The sequence below is a fragment of the Nelumbo lutea genome, chromosome 3 (assembly GCF_056320005.1).
Source record: "Nelumbo lutea isolate HS-2025 chromosome 3, American lotus-T2T, whole genome shotgun sequence".
NCBI classification, from domain to species: domain Eukaryota; kingdom Viridiplantae; phylum Streptophyta; class Magnoliopsida; order Proteales; family Nelumbonaceae; genus Nelumbo; species Nelumbo lutea.
The window spans coordinates 106,806,287-106,827,820 of NC_142686.1; the positions used below are offsets into that span (position 1 = coordinate 106,806,287).

At 36.8% G+C, this 21,534-nt stretch overlaps 1 protein-coding gene across 1 annotated transcript in view; it reads right to left on the bottom strand.

The window, feature by feature from the left end:
* The window catches only part of APG3 (Peptide chain release factor 1), a 31,364-nt gene extending 19,032 nt beyond the window's left edge, over positions 1-12,332 (bottom strand). Inside the window, exons 1-7 of the mRNA XM_088977609.1 lie at positions 12,001-12,332; positions 11,787-11,843; positions 10,332-10,412; positions 10,133-10,190; positions 9,919-10,022; positions 7,071-7,122; positions 6,402-6,451 (exon numbers count right to left, since the gene is read on the bottom strand). Of these exons, the coding sequence (XP_088833735.1) occupies positions 6,402-6,451; positions 7,071-7,122; positions 9,919-10,022; positions 10,133-10,190; positions 10,332-10,412; positions 11,787-11,843; positions 12,001-12,150 (552 nt within the window). The 5' untranslated portion in view covers positions 12,151-12,332. The remainder of the gene's footprint in view (positions 1-6,401; positions 6,452-7,070; positions 7,123-9,918; positions 10,023-10,132; positions 10,191-10,331; positions 10,413-11,786; positions 11,844-12,000) is intronic.
* Between the last annotated feature and the right edge of the window lie 9,202 nt (positions 12,333-21,534).

Genomic DNA, 21,534 nt, shown 5'->3' on the forward strand with positions numbered 1-21,534 from the left:
TTTCCTCCTCAGCTAGTTCTTCATCATCTTCCCCTCCAGTCTCCTCCCATTGCAGCAAGAACATCCTCTGGGTTTTGCATCGGTGATCAGGCCCAGATTTCTCATCACAATTGTAGCACAGGCCCTTCTCACGCCAGGCCTACATTTCAGCCTAGGAGAGGCGTTTGAAGGGGACTGGGCTCTTAGTTGGCGGTGTGGGTCCTTGGGTGGGCCGAGTGGGCTCCCCAACAATTAGGTTGGGTTCTGTCTTGGGCCTAGGGAGAAACCCATCTTAGTGGGATAGGGTTTTTAACAGGGGCCCCAATGGTCAAGTCGCCACCTTCCTTAGTCAGTTGAGCCGCGCCTCTTGCAACCTTGCTAGATCTACAGCCGCACACAGAGAAGTGGGTTTAAGGGCCTTCACTTCTACCTTGATGTCGTCTCTCAATCCTCCAACAAAGCAACCGACCAATGCCTTCTTCGATCACCCATATACTCTGGTGGCTAGCCGTTCAAACTCAACTTGGTAGTCTCGTACCGTTCCCATATGTTTTACCCTAGAGAGCATCTCGTCATAGTCGTCGTACCCGGTAGGACCAAATCGTATGCACAACGCCTCTGTGAATTCTTGCCATGAGATTTGGGGACAGGAGCACCGGAACCACTGAAACCACAAAACCGCCTCCCCTTCTAGATGAAAAGAAAAGATGGTCATGCACTGGAGTCCAAGGAATCGGATCTCCTCCATAGAACATTGGAAAATCCAGTTTGGGGATTCTTCCTGGAACATAATTTCCCCTCCTGTTGCTGCCCCAGCTGGATTCTTCATTGTCACTTTCTCGGCCTGCGGCGAGAGAAGCTTTCTCCTTCTGAGATGCAATTACCGACATGGCTTCCTTGATATCCTTAAGCCCCGTAACCACCTGGTGGAGATCAACTTCGATCTTGTCCACCCTCTTGTCCAGAGTTACTGATCGTGTGTTGGTCATCTTCGATCATTCAGGTTAGCCGTCCACGCTCTAATACCAATTGATGAGTTGCTGCTCACCTTAGGAGTCTCTTCAAGGGAGACCCTTCCTCCTGCGTAGAAATGAAGAGAAAAGAGAAAGAGAGAGAGATAGAGAGAGAGAAGAGTAGATTCAATTTGCATGCTTCATTCATTTGGCCAACCCATATTTATAATGGTTTTGGGTTACAAAATATCTCAACAAACTTTGAGCTCTAACGAATTCATGCAGAGGGACCAGCTAATGTGTTGCTTTTTGCAGTTGGGTGCAATAACGGTTTGCGTGCATTCTTCCTCAGAAAAGTGTGAGTGAGTGGAGGCCTGAATGTGAAAATGACCCAACCCGACCCAACCCGAAAAAACTTGGTTGTTGGGTTGGGTCATGGATCAACCCGTTGATCCGATTGTCAGGTCTAATTGGGACTATTTATGCATTGCTAGAAATTTCCACTCTTTAATTTTTCTATTTAGTCTTTACTCTTTATTGTTTACTCTTTGAATTGTTAAATGTTCAAGTTTTTTTATTTTATATTTGGAATTTTTAGGTTAATTCCTTTAGTTTTGGCATTTCATGTATTTTTTCTTTATTTTTTTAAATTTCAATTATTTTTTGGGATGACCCGAATTGACCCATGGGTCAACCCTAACCCAAACATTTAGGGTTAGTGTTAGACAACCCAACCCGAAATGCAACCCGAAGTGTCTTGACCCAACCCGAACCCGATCCACCCAGCCTAATTGCCAGGTCCAGTAGAATGTGTTAGAAAGTAGTTAACCACAAAAAGTGAAATGTTTAAGCTACTTAGAAGAATTAGCCATGTAACTATTAAAACAAAAAAAAAATCAATGAAACAACTAGATGTGAGAATTATCACGATAAGCAAAGATGAAGCTCAACTTTCTAGTTCCCACCAAATCTTAGGAGGAACACATCAAATGTCCAAAAGACAAATAAGGCTAATATTAGACCAAGATAGGAAGGGAGTTGAAGCAGGAGAAAAGAAGCTAAAGCTGGAATTTTCTAAATATGAATGCAATAGGGATATTTGGGTCATTTTATATATTTTTGTGGGTCAATCTAAGAGTTTGATTTGTCTAGTTAAAGTTGGTTTATGTTTGTAATTGCAGTCATTAATTAAGTAGTTAGGAGATATTGAGTTTTTTAATGATAGTGGCAATTTTCTATGTCTTAACATTTTCCTTTTTCCTGTTTCTAGTAGAAATCACCCTTATAGAGTGTATGTATGCATGTGTATAAGTGCAAAATGGAGTACATATGGAATCTTATAGCCTATGCTACATGTGGTAAGTGATTCCCATGCCCTAGAATGATTCTAGGCACCCCAATTAGTGATTCTGGGTTTTCCCTTTATATTTTCTCCTTGATTTTGTAAGCACCCATTAAACTATCAACAATCATAACTTTTTCATCAAAAGTCGAATTTTCAATATTCTCAAAATACTGGAACAGATCTAGGTAATTTTTCCTTTATTTTTAATTAAAAGCCCAAATTTTTTCCATTCCAACCATGCATGTCTTTTTGTGCCAAACTATCTTTGATTTTTCCCATATTGAGTATTGTACTTCCATAGATCCTTAAAACCTTTCATCCCTATAGGTCTAATTTCAAAATTCCACCTAGAACCCCGGATCCCATTGATTTTAGGTTTTCTTCATAAAACATATTTTTTGTTCTTTGTGCAAGACAAACATCAAACCTTCCCAAACTTGATCTCCCTCTACAATTGTCTATTCTACTACCTACAAAATTTCAATGAAATTTTTCTATCATTGATTTATTTTACTTATTTTGAAGTTGTAAGTAAGGTGGTGGTTAGGCTAGGGAAGATGGTCTCCTTGAAAGACAGAGGAAGACCGGGGACGAGGAGTCAAACAGAAGGTTAAGGCAAGGAGGGTGAAGAGACGACTAAGCAGGGAGTCCAGTGATAGGGTTAATCAATGGTTGGATGAATGAGTTTCATTATGAAAAGGATCTCTGTTTATGGGGAAGATCCCGAGATCCTAAAAAGAAGGAACTAAAGGCGTTTGTCTTCTACTAGGAAAGTGAATATTGGATTCATTATCAAATCATTAAGGGCTCTGTTGGGGTTTCGCCATGTGTCCCTATGGGGATCCTCCGAGGATTGACTTTCCTTTCACTTGGGGATCCTCATAACTCACGTGTGCTACTACCTCTTGCGTGCCTTACTTAATTGACGTGGTGCTAGTGACGTCACCGTCTGGCAGACGACGTCTTGTTAAACTTACGTGGCTCCTTGCCACGTTCGTCTCCATGACATCGCGCGCGTGGGTGGCATGTGGACACGGTTCCTTAGCGGACCAAGGTACTGTAGTGATTGAGGGTTTATCGCAAGGCCCGGTGCATGCGAACCTCATCGCAGGTCCAGCCCAGGTTTGCCTTGGTTCGAGCTGTGAATGGGCTCGTCAAGAGTGTGCGATGAACCGTGGGTTTATCGTGGTCCTACGATGCGCGTTGTGGGTTCATCGCAGGCCTGCGATGCATCGTGGGTTCATTGCAAAGGGAAAGTTAACTACGGGTTGATCGCAGGCGTCCATGTGGTATCAATCCAGTGTTTGTTGTGTTCTGAGGGTCTGAAGGAGTACATACCTACAGAAGTTCTTCACCATCTTACAAAACTGCAATTTTTGCATCTAAGGCCTGAGACCTTTCCTAGCCTAAGCACACTCTCCTTTTGGTCTTCAAATCACCCCTAAACCCATTCAAATCCTTTTGAATCCATCCTTGATTCATCATCCTACTTCAAGCAGTATCAAATCTGTTGGTCCTACAACAATTTGGTTCTAAAGCAACCAATCCTACATCAGGAGGAGGGAACCTTATTTTGTGGGGCTTAAGATTGTGACAAGTAAAAGACACCAAGTTCTCATCACCCATCTTCAGTTTGCAAATGACCTAATGATCTTTTGTGAAGGAGGTCTTAGCGAAAAAGGTAGCAAACCTAAAGGAGCTAATAAAAGGTTTTGAAAGCATCTCTAATTTGAGAATAAATCTGGAAAAGAGCTGCATAGTGGGTATAAATTTGGAGGTAGGGGAGGTCGAGGCTATTGTGGAGTGTCTTGAGTGTTCCACTTCTGCTTGGCCTAAGTCATATTTAGGGCTTCCTTTAGGGGCAAATCCTAGGGAGAGTAGATTTTGGACCCCAGTGATAGAAAAGTTTGAGAAGAGATTAGCCTCATGGAAGAGGAATTATATCTCTTTAGGAGGGAGAATTACCCTAATAAGAGCTACCTTGGCTAACTTACCTACCTATTATTTGTCTGTTTTTAGGATACCAGTTAGGGAAGCTAGGAAATGGAGAAGTTGATGAGAGATTTCTTACGGGAGCCGGGACAAGAAAAAAATGATCACTTGGTTAATTGGGAAATTGTGTGCAGAAGTAAAGAAGAGGGGGTTTGGGACTTGGGAGGGTAACTAGAAAAAATCAAACTCTGTTAGGGAAATGGTTATGGCGATGGCCTTTGGAAAGAGAGAGATTGTGGCATGAGGTGGTGGGAAGCATTCATGGGAGGTCAGAGAATGGACGGGATGCTGGTGTATCGAGGCAAACTAACCTAGCAGCACCTTGGAAGTTTGTTCTGGCAACTCTGTCCTTTTTTATCAGGTATGAAGTTTGTTTTGGCAACTCCTCAATTTTATCAGGTATGAAGTTTGTTCTGGCAACTCTGTCCTTTTTTAGGAGGATATTTGGGTAGGAGACACATCGTTAAAGGATTTGTTCCTTTCGCTATTTTCTATTTCTTTGTACAAAAAAAATGTGGTCTCAAAATTTGTCTCACCTTTGGGAACACCCTTAGATCCTACTTGGGATTTTGGGTTTCGTAGAGGTCTTAGGGATGATGAAATTGATTCTCTTTTTACTTTGCTTGGTTGTCTTAATCAAGTTTATTTGGATCCCTCCAAGCCAGATAAGAAGGTTTGGACTCCTAGACCAAATGGAATTATCACTTGTGCTTCTTTCTTCAAGTCCATCTCTCAACTTTCTACTCACCAACCCTTTCCGTCAAAAGAAATTTGGTGTAGGCCAGTTCCCCCAAAAATTATGGCATTTTGTTGGGAAGTATTCCATGGGAAAGTAAACACTTTAGATAACCTACAAAAGAGAAGACATTTCCTTTGTATCTCTCCTAATTGGTGTATCTTCTGTAGAGCTCACGGTGAGGATTGTTACCATCTATTAATATCTTGTCCCTTTTCTGCAGACCTTTGGGCTTGGCTACTTTCGTTGTTTGGGGGTAGGTGGAGTCTACCAGCAGAATTTCACATGCTCTTCAACCATTCTACCTTTTATTGGCCTACAAAAATAGGGAGAATTATGTGAAGATGTGCTCGTGCTGTTTTGATTTGGACTCTTTGGGAAGAAAGAAATCTTAGAATCTTTCAAGAAAAGAAAAGGAGCAGCTAGGATTTGAAAGACTGTGTTAAATAGGGCAATACATTGGCTGAAGACCTTGGAAATCTTTCATCAATTCTCCTTTAGTGACCTTTGGAGAAATTGGTCAGTAGTAGCAAGGTGTTCATCTCTAAGGACAAATCAATTACAAGCTGGTCTCCTCCATCCGAAGGCTCACTAAAGTTGAACTTTGATGGAAGTAGCATGGGTAATCCAGGTTTATCCGGAATGGGGGGTGCTTTGAGAAATGCGAAGGGAGAGATTTTGTTGCTTTACTCAGGTCCCTTGGGATTTGGGAACTCCATCAGGGCAGAACTTTTAGTTGTTGTACAAAGGGTGCAATTTGCAAACTAGCTAGGGGTACAACAACTAATAATCGAGGGAGACTCCAAAGTGGTGGTGGGTTGGTTGAAAAATTCTGAAGAGGCTATGTGGCGATACAAGAATGAAATGAAGAAATTTAATTGGTTGACAAGGATTATGTTAGTCACTGTACAGTGGGTGGAGAGATCAGCAAATACTTTGTCAGATACGTTAGCTAAGCAAGGGGTAAATAGGGAAGAATTATTTTGGGCTCAGTTGTGATTCTTGTTTTTCTTTCCTAGTTTACTTGTAAGATTCAAGGAGGGGCTGCAGCTCGCGCCTCTCGCTGGGGTGATGTATGAACTCACTCTAAATCTGCTTCTGAATCAATAAATTTATTATTATTCATAAAAAAAAAGATTGTGACAAGTAAAATTTTGGGCCTGATCATCATGGCACAACAAGGAACCATGGATAGCATATACTTTAAAGTGTTAGTCCCATCTTTGTACTATCAACCTTCCAAAGCATCAGGCACACCCAAATAAGTTCAACAGCAGACCTTATTGCCATTATTGTGTTGTAAGTTTAAAATAAAAATGTCCATCCACACATATCAAAGATTTACATGACATTTCTGAAAACCATGATTAGCAGCACAAAAGTAATATGTACCTACAAGATCACCAGCCCATAGTCCAGCTTCATCACCACCAGTACCTGCCCTCACTGCAAAAGAGGAGTGGAAGTATTTTAGTAGAACATTGTCCAATAAATACCAAATTTAGTCTATTTTCCCCCCTTGCCCCTGATTTTGAGTTTAGCAGGTTCCACTTTTCTCCTGAAGTCCCTTCTAGCCTTCAATTTTTAGTAAAATATCCTATACCTAAAATTTGATTGTACCAGTAGATCATCCTAATAAGAAAAGGTAAAGAAACAAAGAAATTATTTACGTTCTATTGTTTTTAACTAATGTAAAATATACTATTCACTGTATTTATTCAAACAAAGCATATCAATTGGACCTAAGAACAAGGTAACATCTCATATTTATAGGTGACAACTAATTCGTTGCATAACACAGAACAGAGTAAAGAAGCATTCAGAGACAAAGAAAGATAACCAGTTATCACCTTTTTTACTGCATTCAAAGGAAATTACAAAATATATCTGAGAAATGTGAGAAAAAAAAAAAACAAGATTGTTTTATTGCATCAGTTACTAAGTAGAAAATTAAAGCTGTGAGATAATAATCTTGTGCAAAAATGGGTATCCCAGGATCAATTTGTAATTGATGACAAAGTAGTAATAAATTTAGTTGATACTATAGCACAAATGTAAAGCATACCTTCAAGCAATATATTTCGTGCATCAAGAGGATCACTAGGAAGCAACAGTACCTATCAGTAAAATTGCAAAATCATGAGCAGGAGATCAGGAAAAAACTAAAAATAGAAACCTCAGCTTCAAATAGACAGTTTGATAGTAGACATTTAGGATGTCCTACAACTTTTGGATCTGATACTAGACATTTGCAGAGCAATGGAAGGTAAGTTTGGTGACTGATAATGAAGAACAGAGATTCCACCAAAAAATTGATGAAGAATAGAGATGGATAAACAAATAGAAAGCTTGCTATCCACCAAAGAACCAATAGGAAATTAGAAAGAATAACACCTTTTGTTGTCATAATAGACAGCAAAAAGGTTTAGATCATTGAGCAAGAAATATGTGAGGGAGGGGAGAGAGAGAGAGAGAGAGAGAGAGAGAGAGAGAAAGAGAGAGAGGGAGGGAGGGAGGGAGGGAGGAAGAGACCTAGCATAAGGGTCTAGATCTCCCTTCATAAACTTTATTAAACAGGGTATGCCCTTAGCTCCAATCAGATTGATGTACTTATTGACATTTATTGTAAATGAATAAAGTGCATAATTGATTCATGTTATTATGGTGTGTTTCTATGTAATACCTTAAATTGGACACTTATGAGACTCGTGTTAGTTTAGAATCTTCACAATCGTTGTATAGACCTGGGGAGGTTCTATCCTGCCAATGCTGACACCGATGTGCTGCCAAGTGGGCTGGGGTGGCTTGTCTCAGCTACCAGGGTGAGACCTGAGGCACATGCAATGTGGGTTTTCTTGAAATCCTGAACCGGACCAAATTCTAGTATTGCCCTGGACTTTGGAGACAGATGGGCAAAACTAGAATGTTACACCTGACCCTAGACTCGATTATGGTACTGCATTAGGTGTCATATTGGGCTGTCTTTGATATGTCAACCAGTGAGAAGCGGAGGTCAAAACCTGGGTATGTTGGAACAGTCTAAGACTTCACCTGAGTGGGTGATCATAGTGATAGGATCAGTCCCTTTGTCGGACAAAGTGAATGATCGGGGAATGCACTCTCTCTTATGGAAACCTAAATTGTCGGTAGTTGATTTCAAACTAGTTGAAATTTGTTTTGCAAAATATATTTATATAGAGATATACGTATATATTATGGTTTCACAAAACGTTTGCAAAAAGCTTTTAATTCCCGGGATCCATATGAGCAGAGAGTGCAACACTATACCTTGCATCCGAGGGAGAGGTCATCTCTTGTCGAGCAGTGTTTGATCATTATGGGCTAAGAGATTAAGTGTAAGACCATTTAGAGATAATAAACCTGATGGGCTAATCTCACATCTGCCCATAGTCCTTGGGCCTTCATAAGATGGCTGGACCCAATGACTATTTAGTATAAATGTTGGGCCCATTAAGAACCCATACTAATGGACTCAGGGGTTCACTGTATTCAGCAGTGAATTCGGCAAGGCCTTGTAACAAAGGTTGGGCTGAACCCATGTGGCTTATGTGGAGATCAATGATAGGGTCCCACGCCATACAAAGAGAACCAAGTTAGCCGACACTTAAAGGGAAATGAGCATGAAAGCTTAATGGGCCTAAAGCCCAATTCGAATTGGGCTTAATATGATTAATTAAATAGGGGGCGAATCTAGGTATGGATCAGTAGAAAATGATAGGAGGACAACTCTTATCCACTTAAAAAGTCTAGATCCGAATAGAGATTTGGATTAGAAAACTTCTAATTTGATTAGGAGAAGCTAATCCTGATTTGCAGATAAGATAAGGGATAAACCTTATCACTTAAAGAGTTCAGATCCAAATAAAGATTTGGATCAAGAAACTCCTAATCAGATTAGGAGGTCGACTCTTTAAGGGTTATATAAAAGGAGGAGGGCGAACTGGAAAAGGGTTATACAGTTCCGTTGTTTTCTACATTTAGTTCTCTCTCCCTCTGCTCTTGCCACCCTACCATGTTCGATCTCTACCTCTTGGAGTAATCAAGATTGGATTTTGATATTGTTTCTTGGTAGAAGAAACAATATTGAAGCTGTGCTCACAACCCTGTTCAATTCTTGTTGAAGAATTTGAGGTTCTTGTTGAAGAACCCCTTGCTGATTCCTCCTCACCCTAAGTTGTGTCATCTTCAGTGGAGGAAGAATTTGGTAACCTCTTTGGGTGTGAACACCTACATTGGAAGGAGCTTTTGCGTGGATTCCGTATCAGGTATACCTCTCCCTAATCTTGGTTTAGATTTGGTCTATTTTGTTTCAAGAATGATCATTGAAAAATGCAGTTTTTCTAAAACTAGGAATATGATTCCTGGAAGGGAGAAAGAAATTTTTGAAATTTAGCCCAACCACCCTACAAGGTTCGGTCATTCATATGATAGATCTCCCTTCCCTTCAAACTCCAATTTAAACTAGGAAATTGACCAGAAACAACTTCTAATTGCTTTGGAACTAATAAAAACCCATAAAAGTACTGAAATATGGATCCTAACTCCTAAACCAACCTATATAATCATTAGTAATTAAACCAACTCTATATAACCATTACTAATCCTATAAAACTAAAGAAACAAAAGACAACTCCAGTCCAGCATAGATCCAAAAATAGAAACTTCTATAATCCTTTCACAAGTTGTTACTAAAATGGCCATAACCACTGAAACAAATTGGATTTACAAGATATTGACCTTCTTGTATAGATAACTTACATCTATAATGACACCATAATTACTTAACTCATATAAGTTTTCTGCAAACTTACAGGTCCTTAGAAAGGAAACATTTCAGAGTATAACAGATGAATGCTGTGAGGAATGCACACACACATAGAGGAGGAAAATACCTTCAGTTTCTCCTCGAGCTCCTTAAGTTCGTCAGATAAAGTTTCAATTTCTAAAGCTATCATTTCTGCCATTTCTTCATCAGTACCATCCTCATCTGATAAAGCTGTCAAGGAGAAAGTAATAAAAGAAAATTGATGGTGGTTAGTTGATTGCAAATTTTTTAGAATTCTTAGTAAATGATTTTAAGTGGAAAGTAAAAGGCACTTTGGCAACCTTTTGCTTCTTCTAATTGCTTTTCACAATCCTTGAATTTCCTATAGGTTGACACAACCTACTACATCAAAGAACAAGATAAATAAATCTAACAGAGGAAATGGCAAGAGAAGCTTAACAGATATCAGAAACGAGAAGCAGCAAATTTCCAAAAATAGGAAAATAAACCAGGAAATGAATCACATCCAATCTCTATTACTTCACCAAGTTCTGCCATAGATTGTGCAAGCTTTTGGTATTCACTGGGATTTGAGACAACATCAGGATCTGCCAATTTGACCTGCAACAATCAAATTTTGGATTCCTGTCTCATGTAAAAGAAATTGGAGGTGCAGGCGAGAAATCTAACAAACCAGAAAACCATGATTCATGCACCTACTACCCATAAAGCGTTGCATATGGATCCTTTACCAAATGAGAAACTTGAATGTGAAATCTGATCATATATAGGTTGTCAATGTATGACATGCACTCAATAGGACAAGCACTTTCCAGTGAACTGAATTTTCAATTACTGGATAGTTTATCACCCGGTAATGCCTTGGATATTGATGCTTCACAAATAATGCCCTAAGTAGATAAGAAAATTACAATTATTGCCCCAAAGAAATTATAGCTATGCTGCTGTTGATCTCTGATACAATTACGTTATTAAACAGAACTGTGACCTCTTAGATTAGGCCAAGCTCCAATCACGGGATATAAGGAGCATCCCCTGAATTATAATACGGATTAAGAAATGGACCAGTAAAAGTCCACATCTAAAATGTCTCTGAATACCTCGACTCTAGTATTGAAATGCAGACATTGTTCTAAGACGTTCGTTTTTATCAAAAACAATATTTTATTAAAATAAAAGCTTAATAATGGATTACAACCAACAGCTCCATAGAGCTAGGCCAACCCTCCATTATCATTCAAAAACACCCAATAAAAATGATCCCTAGAAACCACTTGTTTGGCCAAAGCATCAGCCAAACTATTTGCTAACCTTCTAACCCACTTGAAAGAAGCCCCAACTTTATAATGCAAGCTTTCTGATTTCTCTCAGTTTTGTGTTTGCACACCTACCTACCTGACTGTTGTTTTTTAACTAATCCACCACTAGAAAAGAATCTCCTTCAACCTCAACCTGCCTTATGTTTAACTGCTTAGCTAGCCTCAACCCTTGCAATAACGCGGCTAATTCTGCTGTTAGGGAGTCTCCATGCCCAATGGGGCACCGAAAAATGCACTACAATAGATCCACTTACGTCCCTAAATACTCCCCCAATTCCTGAGGGGCCGGGATTACAGAGTGAGCTGTCATCAAACTTTAGCTTTACCCTGTTGCTGCTAGGGGGAACCCGTTGCTAGTGATAGGTGGACTTCAACGTAGAAGAATGTGCTGCCACTCCCTTCCATCTAACCAAGTCAACTACTGAGAAGTTCTAAGTAGCTCATGCTCTAAACAAGCAAAACTCTTTAACTAAGGGATAGTGATTACGAATATAATGGCACCAAAGTTGCTGAAAATTAATCGAGTCGAGGAAAACCTTTCCTTTTCTGAAAGGTACGTTCTTTTGAAACTTTACGTGAACAGCAAGGGTGCGGTGGGTTATAAAAGGAAATTTATGTGCAAACAAGAAACCAAGTCCTCTCAATAAATTCGTACCGACAATTCTTTCCATGTCTTCTCGGCGGAGTCTAGCTTCGTTATCAGATAGGGTTCCTGCAATTTAACCAAAAACAATTAAAAACCAAAAGAAGAAAAGTATTTGGTAATCCAGAACTGAAAGTCAAGGAAAGTTGATAGTCTCAGTCTGATAAGCTCTCTACTGAATATGTTGCTCAAATTCTATGAATCCGAGACTATAAACATAACTTACCGCCATACAAACGACTCGGAGAGCTCTGAAGTTCGGCGAAGGCTGAGTTACAAACGGTTTTCTCGTCCTGCTGCAAAAACCATATGAAGTTGAATACTGTTTCGAACATGTTGGGAATCGAGCTGCAAAACTCGTGATTAAACCCTCCATGGTCCAGAGAGGCTGAAAAACAACCGACCAATAGAGAGCGGGAGAGATGGAAGGAGGGAGGAGAAGTTAATCCATGGCAAAGAAGCTGATAACGTTAGATGGATATAATAAGGAACGGGCAAATTTTTTGAGTATGCGTAACGCGCATCCTGCGGTTGTTAGAAGTTTCTTTTGTCCGTGTCATGGATGTTGAGAGAATGATGGGCTTTCTTTTGGGCCTCTCTCTCTCTGTTTCTCTCATGGGCAAATACATGTGCTGATCCCATGGACTGGGCGCGATACCTCATGTTCTTATTAGAATTGAGATTACGCAATTTAAAAAGTAAAAATAAAATAAAATAAGGTATAATTTTGAAAATTTTACAAGATATAACGTGCAGGCGATATTAGTAAATACATCATGGTTGAATTTAAAAAAAAAAAAGTGATGTATATGGATAATTCATCAGACTTTCGTGGATACAAATATCTTGTATTCAAATATATGTCTTTGTATATGATATTTGCCTATATGGAAGTATTTTGAGCATGATTTTCGAAGTGCCATTGACCCGAACGGTCAGACCATCCGGACTGGGAACCGTCCAGGCAATCAGTTCTATTTTACCTCAAATCCGGTCCTTGGCCAAAAACCGTTGAATCAATCAACAATTTATTGACCTGGCGGTTGAACCGTTGATCCGTTGATCCATTCAACAGTTTTTGACCATTTTTTATTTTATTTTTCTGTTAGAACGTATCGTCCGTTCGAACCAGATGGTCGAACTGTCGACTTGAAAACCAGTAGCCAAAACGGTTTCATTTCCGCATCATTTTTTAAAACCATGATTTTGAGTGGCTTTCTTCCTCTTTTTATTTCCCAATCCCTTCAAAATTTTCTATTTTCTTTTTACAATTTTTACAGATACTAAAAACTCAAACATGAGACTATTTAAACTCAAGTACAACCCATGTTGCTTCCTTCTTATAAGGAAATAGAATCTAATTACTTGGATTGATTGGCTAAATGGTTCAAGATAGAATCACGCACACCAATATAACCTATCACAACTGAACATGCCAATGTTCCATTGGAATAAGATGTGGATCCCCACCCAGCCAGGTGTGCATGATTTTGTTTGCAACCCATCAAACATGGCAACTTTTAATTGCACATGTCTCGTCTAATTTTCTACATTTAATCCATGAAATGCTAGCCCAATAAGCTAGGAAGCAAAAAACCTAACATGTTCAATTTAAGTTTAGCTCAATATCAATAATGTCTTCAAGCTGTTTTGGTGTAGCCATAAAATGGATATGACCCATTTAGAGCTCCCTTTTTGCCTAAATCTAAAAATAAAACAGCCAAATTCTACTTGGTTGAGTTATAACTATTTGAATTGATAAGCCTTAATAAGTCAATAAGGTTTGTGCTTTTTAGATTGGTTACTACTACTAGCACTCTTGTGGAGTAAACAAAACTATTTACACAGCTCTTTTGAAGTCATAATCCAATATATCGTCGTGGGTCTTTTGTATGTCAAGAGGTTTTACTCTCTTTATGTCAGTATTGATTTCTTCATGTATCTTGGTACCCATGCTCTTTTACCTCATGTTTAATATGTTGGCTGGCTTCAATTGACAAAAGCAAAAGCATTGGAATTTCAAATAAGACATTTCTTTGGTTTATATACTCCACTTCAGATCTACTACTACACTGCCCACAAGACACTATAGTCATACATCGGGAATATCTCCCATGATTGACAATATAAAAGTATGGAAAATGTTTCCATTTTGCCTCCATAGTGTCTTGTTACTGGGACCAATAACGGCCTTATCCAAAAGGGGTGAATTGGGTAAAGCTTAAAAACACAAATATCTTGAATTCAAATCTAAACTCCAAGTGAAGCTCAAAAACCTTTCCCTCAAACTAAACCTAAGCCATTTTTAGCAATCAATATGCAATGGAAGTTTTAAGCATAGTTTTTAAAACCGGCCCAGAGGACGAACCAATCAGGGGTCCGGTTACCGGGTCGAACGGTCCGATCATTCGAACTGTTCGTTTGGCTCGTTCTGACAAAAATAAATAAAAATTAAAAAAAAAACAAAAAAAATGTCAAAACCGTTCGAACGGTTAACCGCCCAGTTCAGTGGTTCGCTGACCAAAATCAACAATTTTAAAGGAAAATCCAATTTTTGAGGAAAACGGAACCGATCACCTGACCGATTTCTGGTTTTTCCAGTCCGACTGTCCGATCCAGTCCGATTTTGAAAACCATCGTTTTAAATTAGGTTAGGCTAGTTCAACGGTTAATCAAGATGATGTAGCTCTTTGGTTAACTTAACTATTGAATTGGTAATCTTCACTAATAATAACGAATAAAAAAAGTAATAGGAGTTGGAGGGGTTAGCATGGAATAATTAAGAACAATAATAACAAAGACTTCTAACAAGTTGACAGTAACTCATAAATAAATTAAGCAATTAAGAACTATAGCTTGTTATCTAGTCAGTGGTCCTATAATTAATGATAGAATAATAACAATGAAAATAACTATAGAAATGCAAAGGAGTAGTTAAAAGTAAATCAACACAAATGTAAATAGAACCTATACCTAGTGAAGTGTGTCTAAGCACAAACTGTAGCAAAGAAGAGGGTCTACTACACAAATATAGCTGAAACTAGCTATTAAGCCTACAATCAACTTGAGATTCAAGTAATTATCAATTGCTACCGAAATAAATCTAACCGCTGAAATGTAAATGTTGTTAATCAATAGTAAATGAATAAAAAAGATAAACAACGAAAACAATAGTTTCGTTGAAATGTAAAGATAGATCTAACATTGAAGTGTAACCAATAATGTTAGTAGCTCTATAACTACACCAAGAGATCTTGTATCTTACAAATAAAATCAAAGAAAAACAAAATAAAAAGAATCTACAAGATCTCAAGGATTCAAGTTAATGCAGTTATAAGAAAAATGTTAGCAAATAAAGCAAACTGCAAAACTTGAAAGAAAAGAAACAAATAATATACACAAGATTTTTATAGTGCTTCGGTCAATCCTACCTACGTCCTCTACATTAGACCACCACTAAGTAGGGGTGTCAACGGAATTTAAAAATTTGAGTTTGAATTTAAAGTTCAACATAATAGAATCAAATCCGGATATCTTGTTCATATTATTTAAGTAATCAAATTGAATTCAGATATGACTTGATTCAATTCGATAAATATCTGAACTTGACCTATTATTTAATTATTATATATAATACATAAAATATTTAAATGTTTTATATAATTTATATATACAATATTTAAGTTATATAAAGACATTTACATATTTTATTTATAATTACTTAAAATAATTAGTTAGTCGAATTTGGACAAATCGAATATTCAATTATTTAATCAAATTCAAATTCGGACTTTGATTTTCAATATCTATCAGATATCAAATCAAATTTAGATATCAAATTTTCTAACAAAATTCAAATTTAGATGTTGCTTAATTCAATTCAAATTTAATCTATTTACAACCCTACCACTAAGGATTTTCACTAATCAATTGGACTTCCCGAGTGCTAGCCAAGACTTTACAACTAGCAAGATTTTACGGGTGTTTGTAATACTTGATCCAATTAAACTTACACAGGTGCCAATAAAACCCAAATCAATAGGGTTTTCGAGTGCCTATAATGCCTTATAGTTGAACTTCATAGAGGTACCAACAAGACCTTAATGGTGCTCAAAAAGTTAAACACCTACCTACTTAAAATATCTTTACTTCTTTAGCAATGGAGTAGGCTCACATGCAAGAGAAACTTCTCAATAGGTAGATATACACAATACAAGCACAAATTAAACTAAGTTGCCAAAGTTCTCAATAGATGCTCAACTCAGGAGAGAAGAACCTAGTAGATAGGTGAAAATAAGCTCAATGGCTTATCAAAGAAGCTCACCTCCAACAATGATGAAGCTTAGGGACATCTTCCTCAAAATGGCTCTAACCTAGTTTGCTCTCTTTGAAAAATAATTATTTACAAAATGTAAAATGATTGCACAAGTTGTTTTTCACAAGCTTTGACTCAAAAATTTTATTCTTATTCCCTTGTTTTTTAAATAAAGCTAAACTCCTTTTATTTATAGAGGATTTGAGAGCAAGTGATCATTTTTCATCCATTGAAGGAACTTTAATCTCTTTGTAAATGATTCAAATTTCCCTCAACATGATAGAATGACTTCCAAGAATAGTAGTAGTTGTTTGAAACTTCAAATGGACAAAATTGTCTTCATAGTAGTCTACTGTGTAATTTGTTCGTTGACTACAATATAAAAGAAGGAATCTTTTTTTTCTCTCTTGGTCGGTTGGTTTTTCTTTATCAAATAACTAGTAAGTTGTGAACGCAACCTATCTAAGGTGGTTGATAGATCTCCTCAAATTGGTTTTTCTTTGTCAGATACTTGACACATTTTGGGGTAGTCAACTACTTTTCAGAATCAAGGCCAATTTGCCTAAAAGACATCCCAGTCACTTAGAAATGTTGGAAAATTATGTCCAAATGTTTGAAAACACTTCTATTAGCTTTCAACATGTGTTTTCCTAATTCTTATCTTTTGTTTAAGATCAATAAAACCTAGGAATCAAATCCAATAAAATTTATGGTTTCTGAGGAGATTGATTGAGTTCGATCTTGTTGAACACCTATGAAGTGCAACATACAATTGATTACATCAAAATCTTAAAAAAATAATTAAATAAAACTTTATGTAATCTTCTCCTTGTGAGATGTTGTAGCAAATCATCTTTGATTAGTTTTAACACCATTCAATTCTTCATTAGCCTTGATGCTTGATATACTTGGAGCTTCTTTAGTTGGAGAGATGATGATGATGTTATAGATGATCATTGAAGCACTACCAACCACTTCAACAAAATTTCTACTCCATCAATTGTAGCATTCTAACTTTAATACTTATGTAGCATGAAGAAACTCAATAAATAATTGCTGCACACTTAGATGCATTTCAATGAGTTCGTTATCATCAAAACACATAAAGTCAGGCACATAAGAATTTCTACTCCAGGTGCACTCTGCACTCAGCTCAGGCCTGTCCCAAGTATACTAGGTTGGGGATATGAATCCTATTCCATGATTCCACTTTATTTTGTGTTATATCCATTGCTAAATTATGAGATCTCAAATCACTTTAGATAATTTTTCATTATCCCAATTCATGTGCTTTATTGGCATGACCCTTCTTCTTCTTATATGCCCTTAAGTTTGAAACAAATAGCTTTTTTCTTATTGTCAATTTGCAATTTTTTGTTCACTTTGCTCACTAAGACAAGTACAACAACAAATGTTACTAGTTATTATTTATTGGTGTCATGATGCATGTGTGTAGAATCTCACAGTGGAAAGAAATAATAATACAAATAACTTATACAAGAATTGACCTACAACCTAATGACTAAATCTTTTTGGTTAAATACAATGTCCAATTCCTATGTAAAAGTCTCTTCACTGCACAACAATTGAGAACAATCTGATTTCTTTATACTTGCTATTTAACAACCATTCAACTTCAACTCAAGGAGTCATCAAACAATAACCTCATCAACTCACTCTCAATATTGTGGCTATCTTCACTCCACTCAATAGGTTAATTAGAATCTGTGAGTATTGTCCCCCTTCTAAAGGTTATTCCTCTCATCAATTGCTTATTTCTCCGCGTGACAATTGGCCCCAGCCTTCTCCTTTGGGGGATCAAAATAAATACTAACCCCACCATTCCTGCAGCCTACTTGAGGCAAGAAGATCACAATTGAAACATTTTTAGGGTTTTTTTTTTCCCCTTTTCCTTATCAAAAGTGTCCTCTTTCCTCATAACGAAGTAATGGCTTTTCACAAGGAATTTTCCTGGCCATAAAAGCTTTAGTTTCCAAATTAAAATCAACTGATGTCAATTTATGTATCAAACCTCCTCTAACTAACCCCAAGGAGTGGCTATTGGGGAATAATCCATTCAAGGCAATTCACTGTCCTGTTTTAGGGTGTATTTTCCCCACCATTCATTCTTGGTAGGTCCCTAGGTTTATTCCTTTTTACTATCCCGTGGTGTGGGACCAGTTTTTCTTTAACGTTTTGTCCCCTTGAAAGACAAGATGTCAAAATCTATATATCTCAATATCATCAAATTCTTAAAGCTGTTTTGGCCCCGTAGAAACTATAGAAACACAAAGTTGAGGGAAATTTATTAGAACTTTAATAACTTTTTCCTCAACTTTCTGTTCTCTTTTTGTTTTCTATCAAACCTTTATTTTTATTCATTTTTGTCCATGTAGAAAGGATGCAGATTCAAATCCGATCCGAAGATCTGGTCGGATTTAATATGACTCAATTTGAATTTGAATCCTATCCGTAAGTTGGATTATTGGATTTAATCCGAATTGACTTATTTTCTTTAAAAATTAATAAATTATTAAAATAAATAAATATACTAATTTAAATAAAGTAAAAATAAAAAAAAATACAAATATTCTTTAATTATTTTTGTCATATATACATGTTTTTTACTTATAAAAATATATATTTATTTATAAATAAATAAATAAATAATATATATGTGTTATATATATTTATATTTATAAATATATAATACATATAAGATCAGATAGGGGAATCTGAATCTGATTCGACCTGATCCGAAGGGTGACCCGAATTCGACCAAATAGGATCAGATCTCATATTGGATTGGATCAATCCATTTGCACCCCTACCTGTAGGCAACTCTTTTGTTTAACTGTTCTCCGAGTCACCATAAGGAGACCTTCTAAGCTATTGTGTTAAGCATGGTTTCCAAACATAGTTGACCCAGATGGTTGGACCGTTTGGCCAAAAACCATCTAGATAACCAGTTCTGGTTCACTTGAACTGCCCTTTTGCCAGAAATCATTGATTTGATCAACAGCCTGCTGACTTGGGTGTGTGTGATTGAACCATCGACCTGTTCAACCCGAATAAGAGATTTTAGCCTTTTTTTTTGCTTTAATTATCATTTATTATTTATTTTAATTGCAATAGATTGTACATTCAAACCAGACAGCTGAACCACTGACCAAAAACCGGTGGCCAAAGTGGTTTTGGTTTCAGGTCCATTTTAAATCATTGGCGTTAAATATGTTATTGGAGGATGTACATCCAATCAAAGAGTGCCATGTAAGCACTCTCTTGTGTTAAAAGTTCACACGTGTGAGTTAGAGTGAGAGACGTTTCAAACATCTTCCCTAATTTTAGTATATTAAAATTTTAAAACAAATAAAAATACGGCTAAATTTCTTTTTCCTATTTCACTCGAATATAAAACAATAAACTTAAACAATGGAGAATAAGACTTCCGCCTTGACTTTCGATTCTAGGAATTAAACGCTGAGACAATTCTCAGACTGAGAAACCAACTAGAATCAACAATCAAATAAGGGAGAATAAGAGTTCCACCTTGACTTCCGATTTCTAGGAATTAAACACGTGAACACAGAGACAATTCTTCAACTGATAAACGTGTTCTTCTTCAACACCCCTCTTCAGAGGCTTTCTTTCTCTTTTCTCCTTTGGTTGCATTTTATACAGAGGATCCTTGACTGATTTCTGTTTTAACTCCAGAAGGATTTTTCCTTGGTTTTCTTTCATGGGAAGAAAAAGTGGGAATAGAAGAGTCAGATCTTTCTCAGAGCTCAGCGACCGGTGGTTTTACTTTGAACAGAAATAGGAAAAACACAGGTAAGTCATCGAGCATCTTTTCTTCGACATATTTGCAAAAATATATTTCAGATTATTTTCTGTAATCTTAACTTCCAATGATTGATCACGGTTAAGATCGATTTTACTTGTTGTTTTTATGAATTTATACTAAAAATAAGAAAGAAGAGTGCTTAAATGGCACTCTTTGATTGGATATACAAAAAGGTTTTCAGAAAGTACTGTGCAGAAAATCCGGACTCACAGAAAACCCTTTTCCACTGCCTGATGTCTAAAAAAGAAATGATGGGACTTTAATCATTAAACTGCGCCTTACTAAATCACACCTTTTTGTCATTTTTAAGAGATAATGGTTCAGACATTAACACAAACTTGACCCAACCTCTATAAAGCAAGTTATTATATTTTCAGAATTTATTCAGAGCAATCAAACACCACCGAAGTCATTCAACTATCTTGAACCCAGTACTTATTGCATGGGAGTGGATCAAGGTGCTAAGTCAGGTTGAGGTCAACCTTAATCTAATCTGAGTTGTTTCACATCTAACTCAATTGTTTTGGGTTGATTTGAGCTTGTGGTTTCAGGTTGGTCAAATTTCTTTACTTCTTTTAGCACATCAATATTGATTGATTTTGGCATTATTCTATATTTAAGGACAAAGCTGTGTTGCTTTATGAATGTTTATACATGCTAAACTAATTTTTTTCACCTTAATTTGAATTTAAAATTGTTGATACATATATTTATTCATACATAATTGAGCACAGACATGCATGCATACATACATATTTATATATACAAACATATAAACTATTGGGTTTTGCAGGTTGAATTTGGTTGTCCAATGCCTTGACCCTAATCCAATTCAGTTGAGTCAGGTTCATGTTATTAACAACCTAAAATTAAACCTAACCCACCTCAACTTAACTTTATTGGGTCCGGATGACCTTATCCAAGTTGCTTTTAAGGCTGTATTTGGTTGCAGTATAAATGCAAATATATACTCTACATAAATACCCACTTTTCGGTTCAAGAATACAAAGTGAATTCACAATATAACTCATTTCTGTGCTTTTCTTGTTTGTTTGAAATCGGTGCAAAATATGGGAGCAAACATTAAACGCTCCCAACTACCAAAGAGCACAAGTTTGTATCTAAAAAATGGAAAACATGCTCTCCTCGAGATACAAAGATGTCAAAAAAAAACATTTTTGGCCTCTTAATCATCGTTGCATTTTTGTATGACAATTAAATACTCACAAATCCAAATTGGGATATATAAATACCTCAATTCAGTTTGAAAGGAATACAAATACAAATATATAAAATGCAAAACCTTGTATTTTGTATTATTTGTATTATACATGTTTGCATTGGTACTCTTTCCAAACTGAACCAAAAGCTAAATTTGGCTGTACAATACATGCGTCTTTCTAATTAGTGGCTGATGGTGTAGTGACCTCATGTTAGGATACAACTTTTATATATATATATCTTTGTGGGGATCAATATTACATCATTTCTTACATTTTTTTTCTCTTTTCATTTTGTAAACAGTAGTTGGATTTGAGATTTGGGTTAATTAGCATGTCTCATCATGCAACATTCCAACAAGAGGGCAATGCTAATAATAA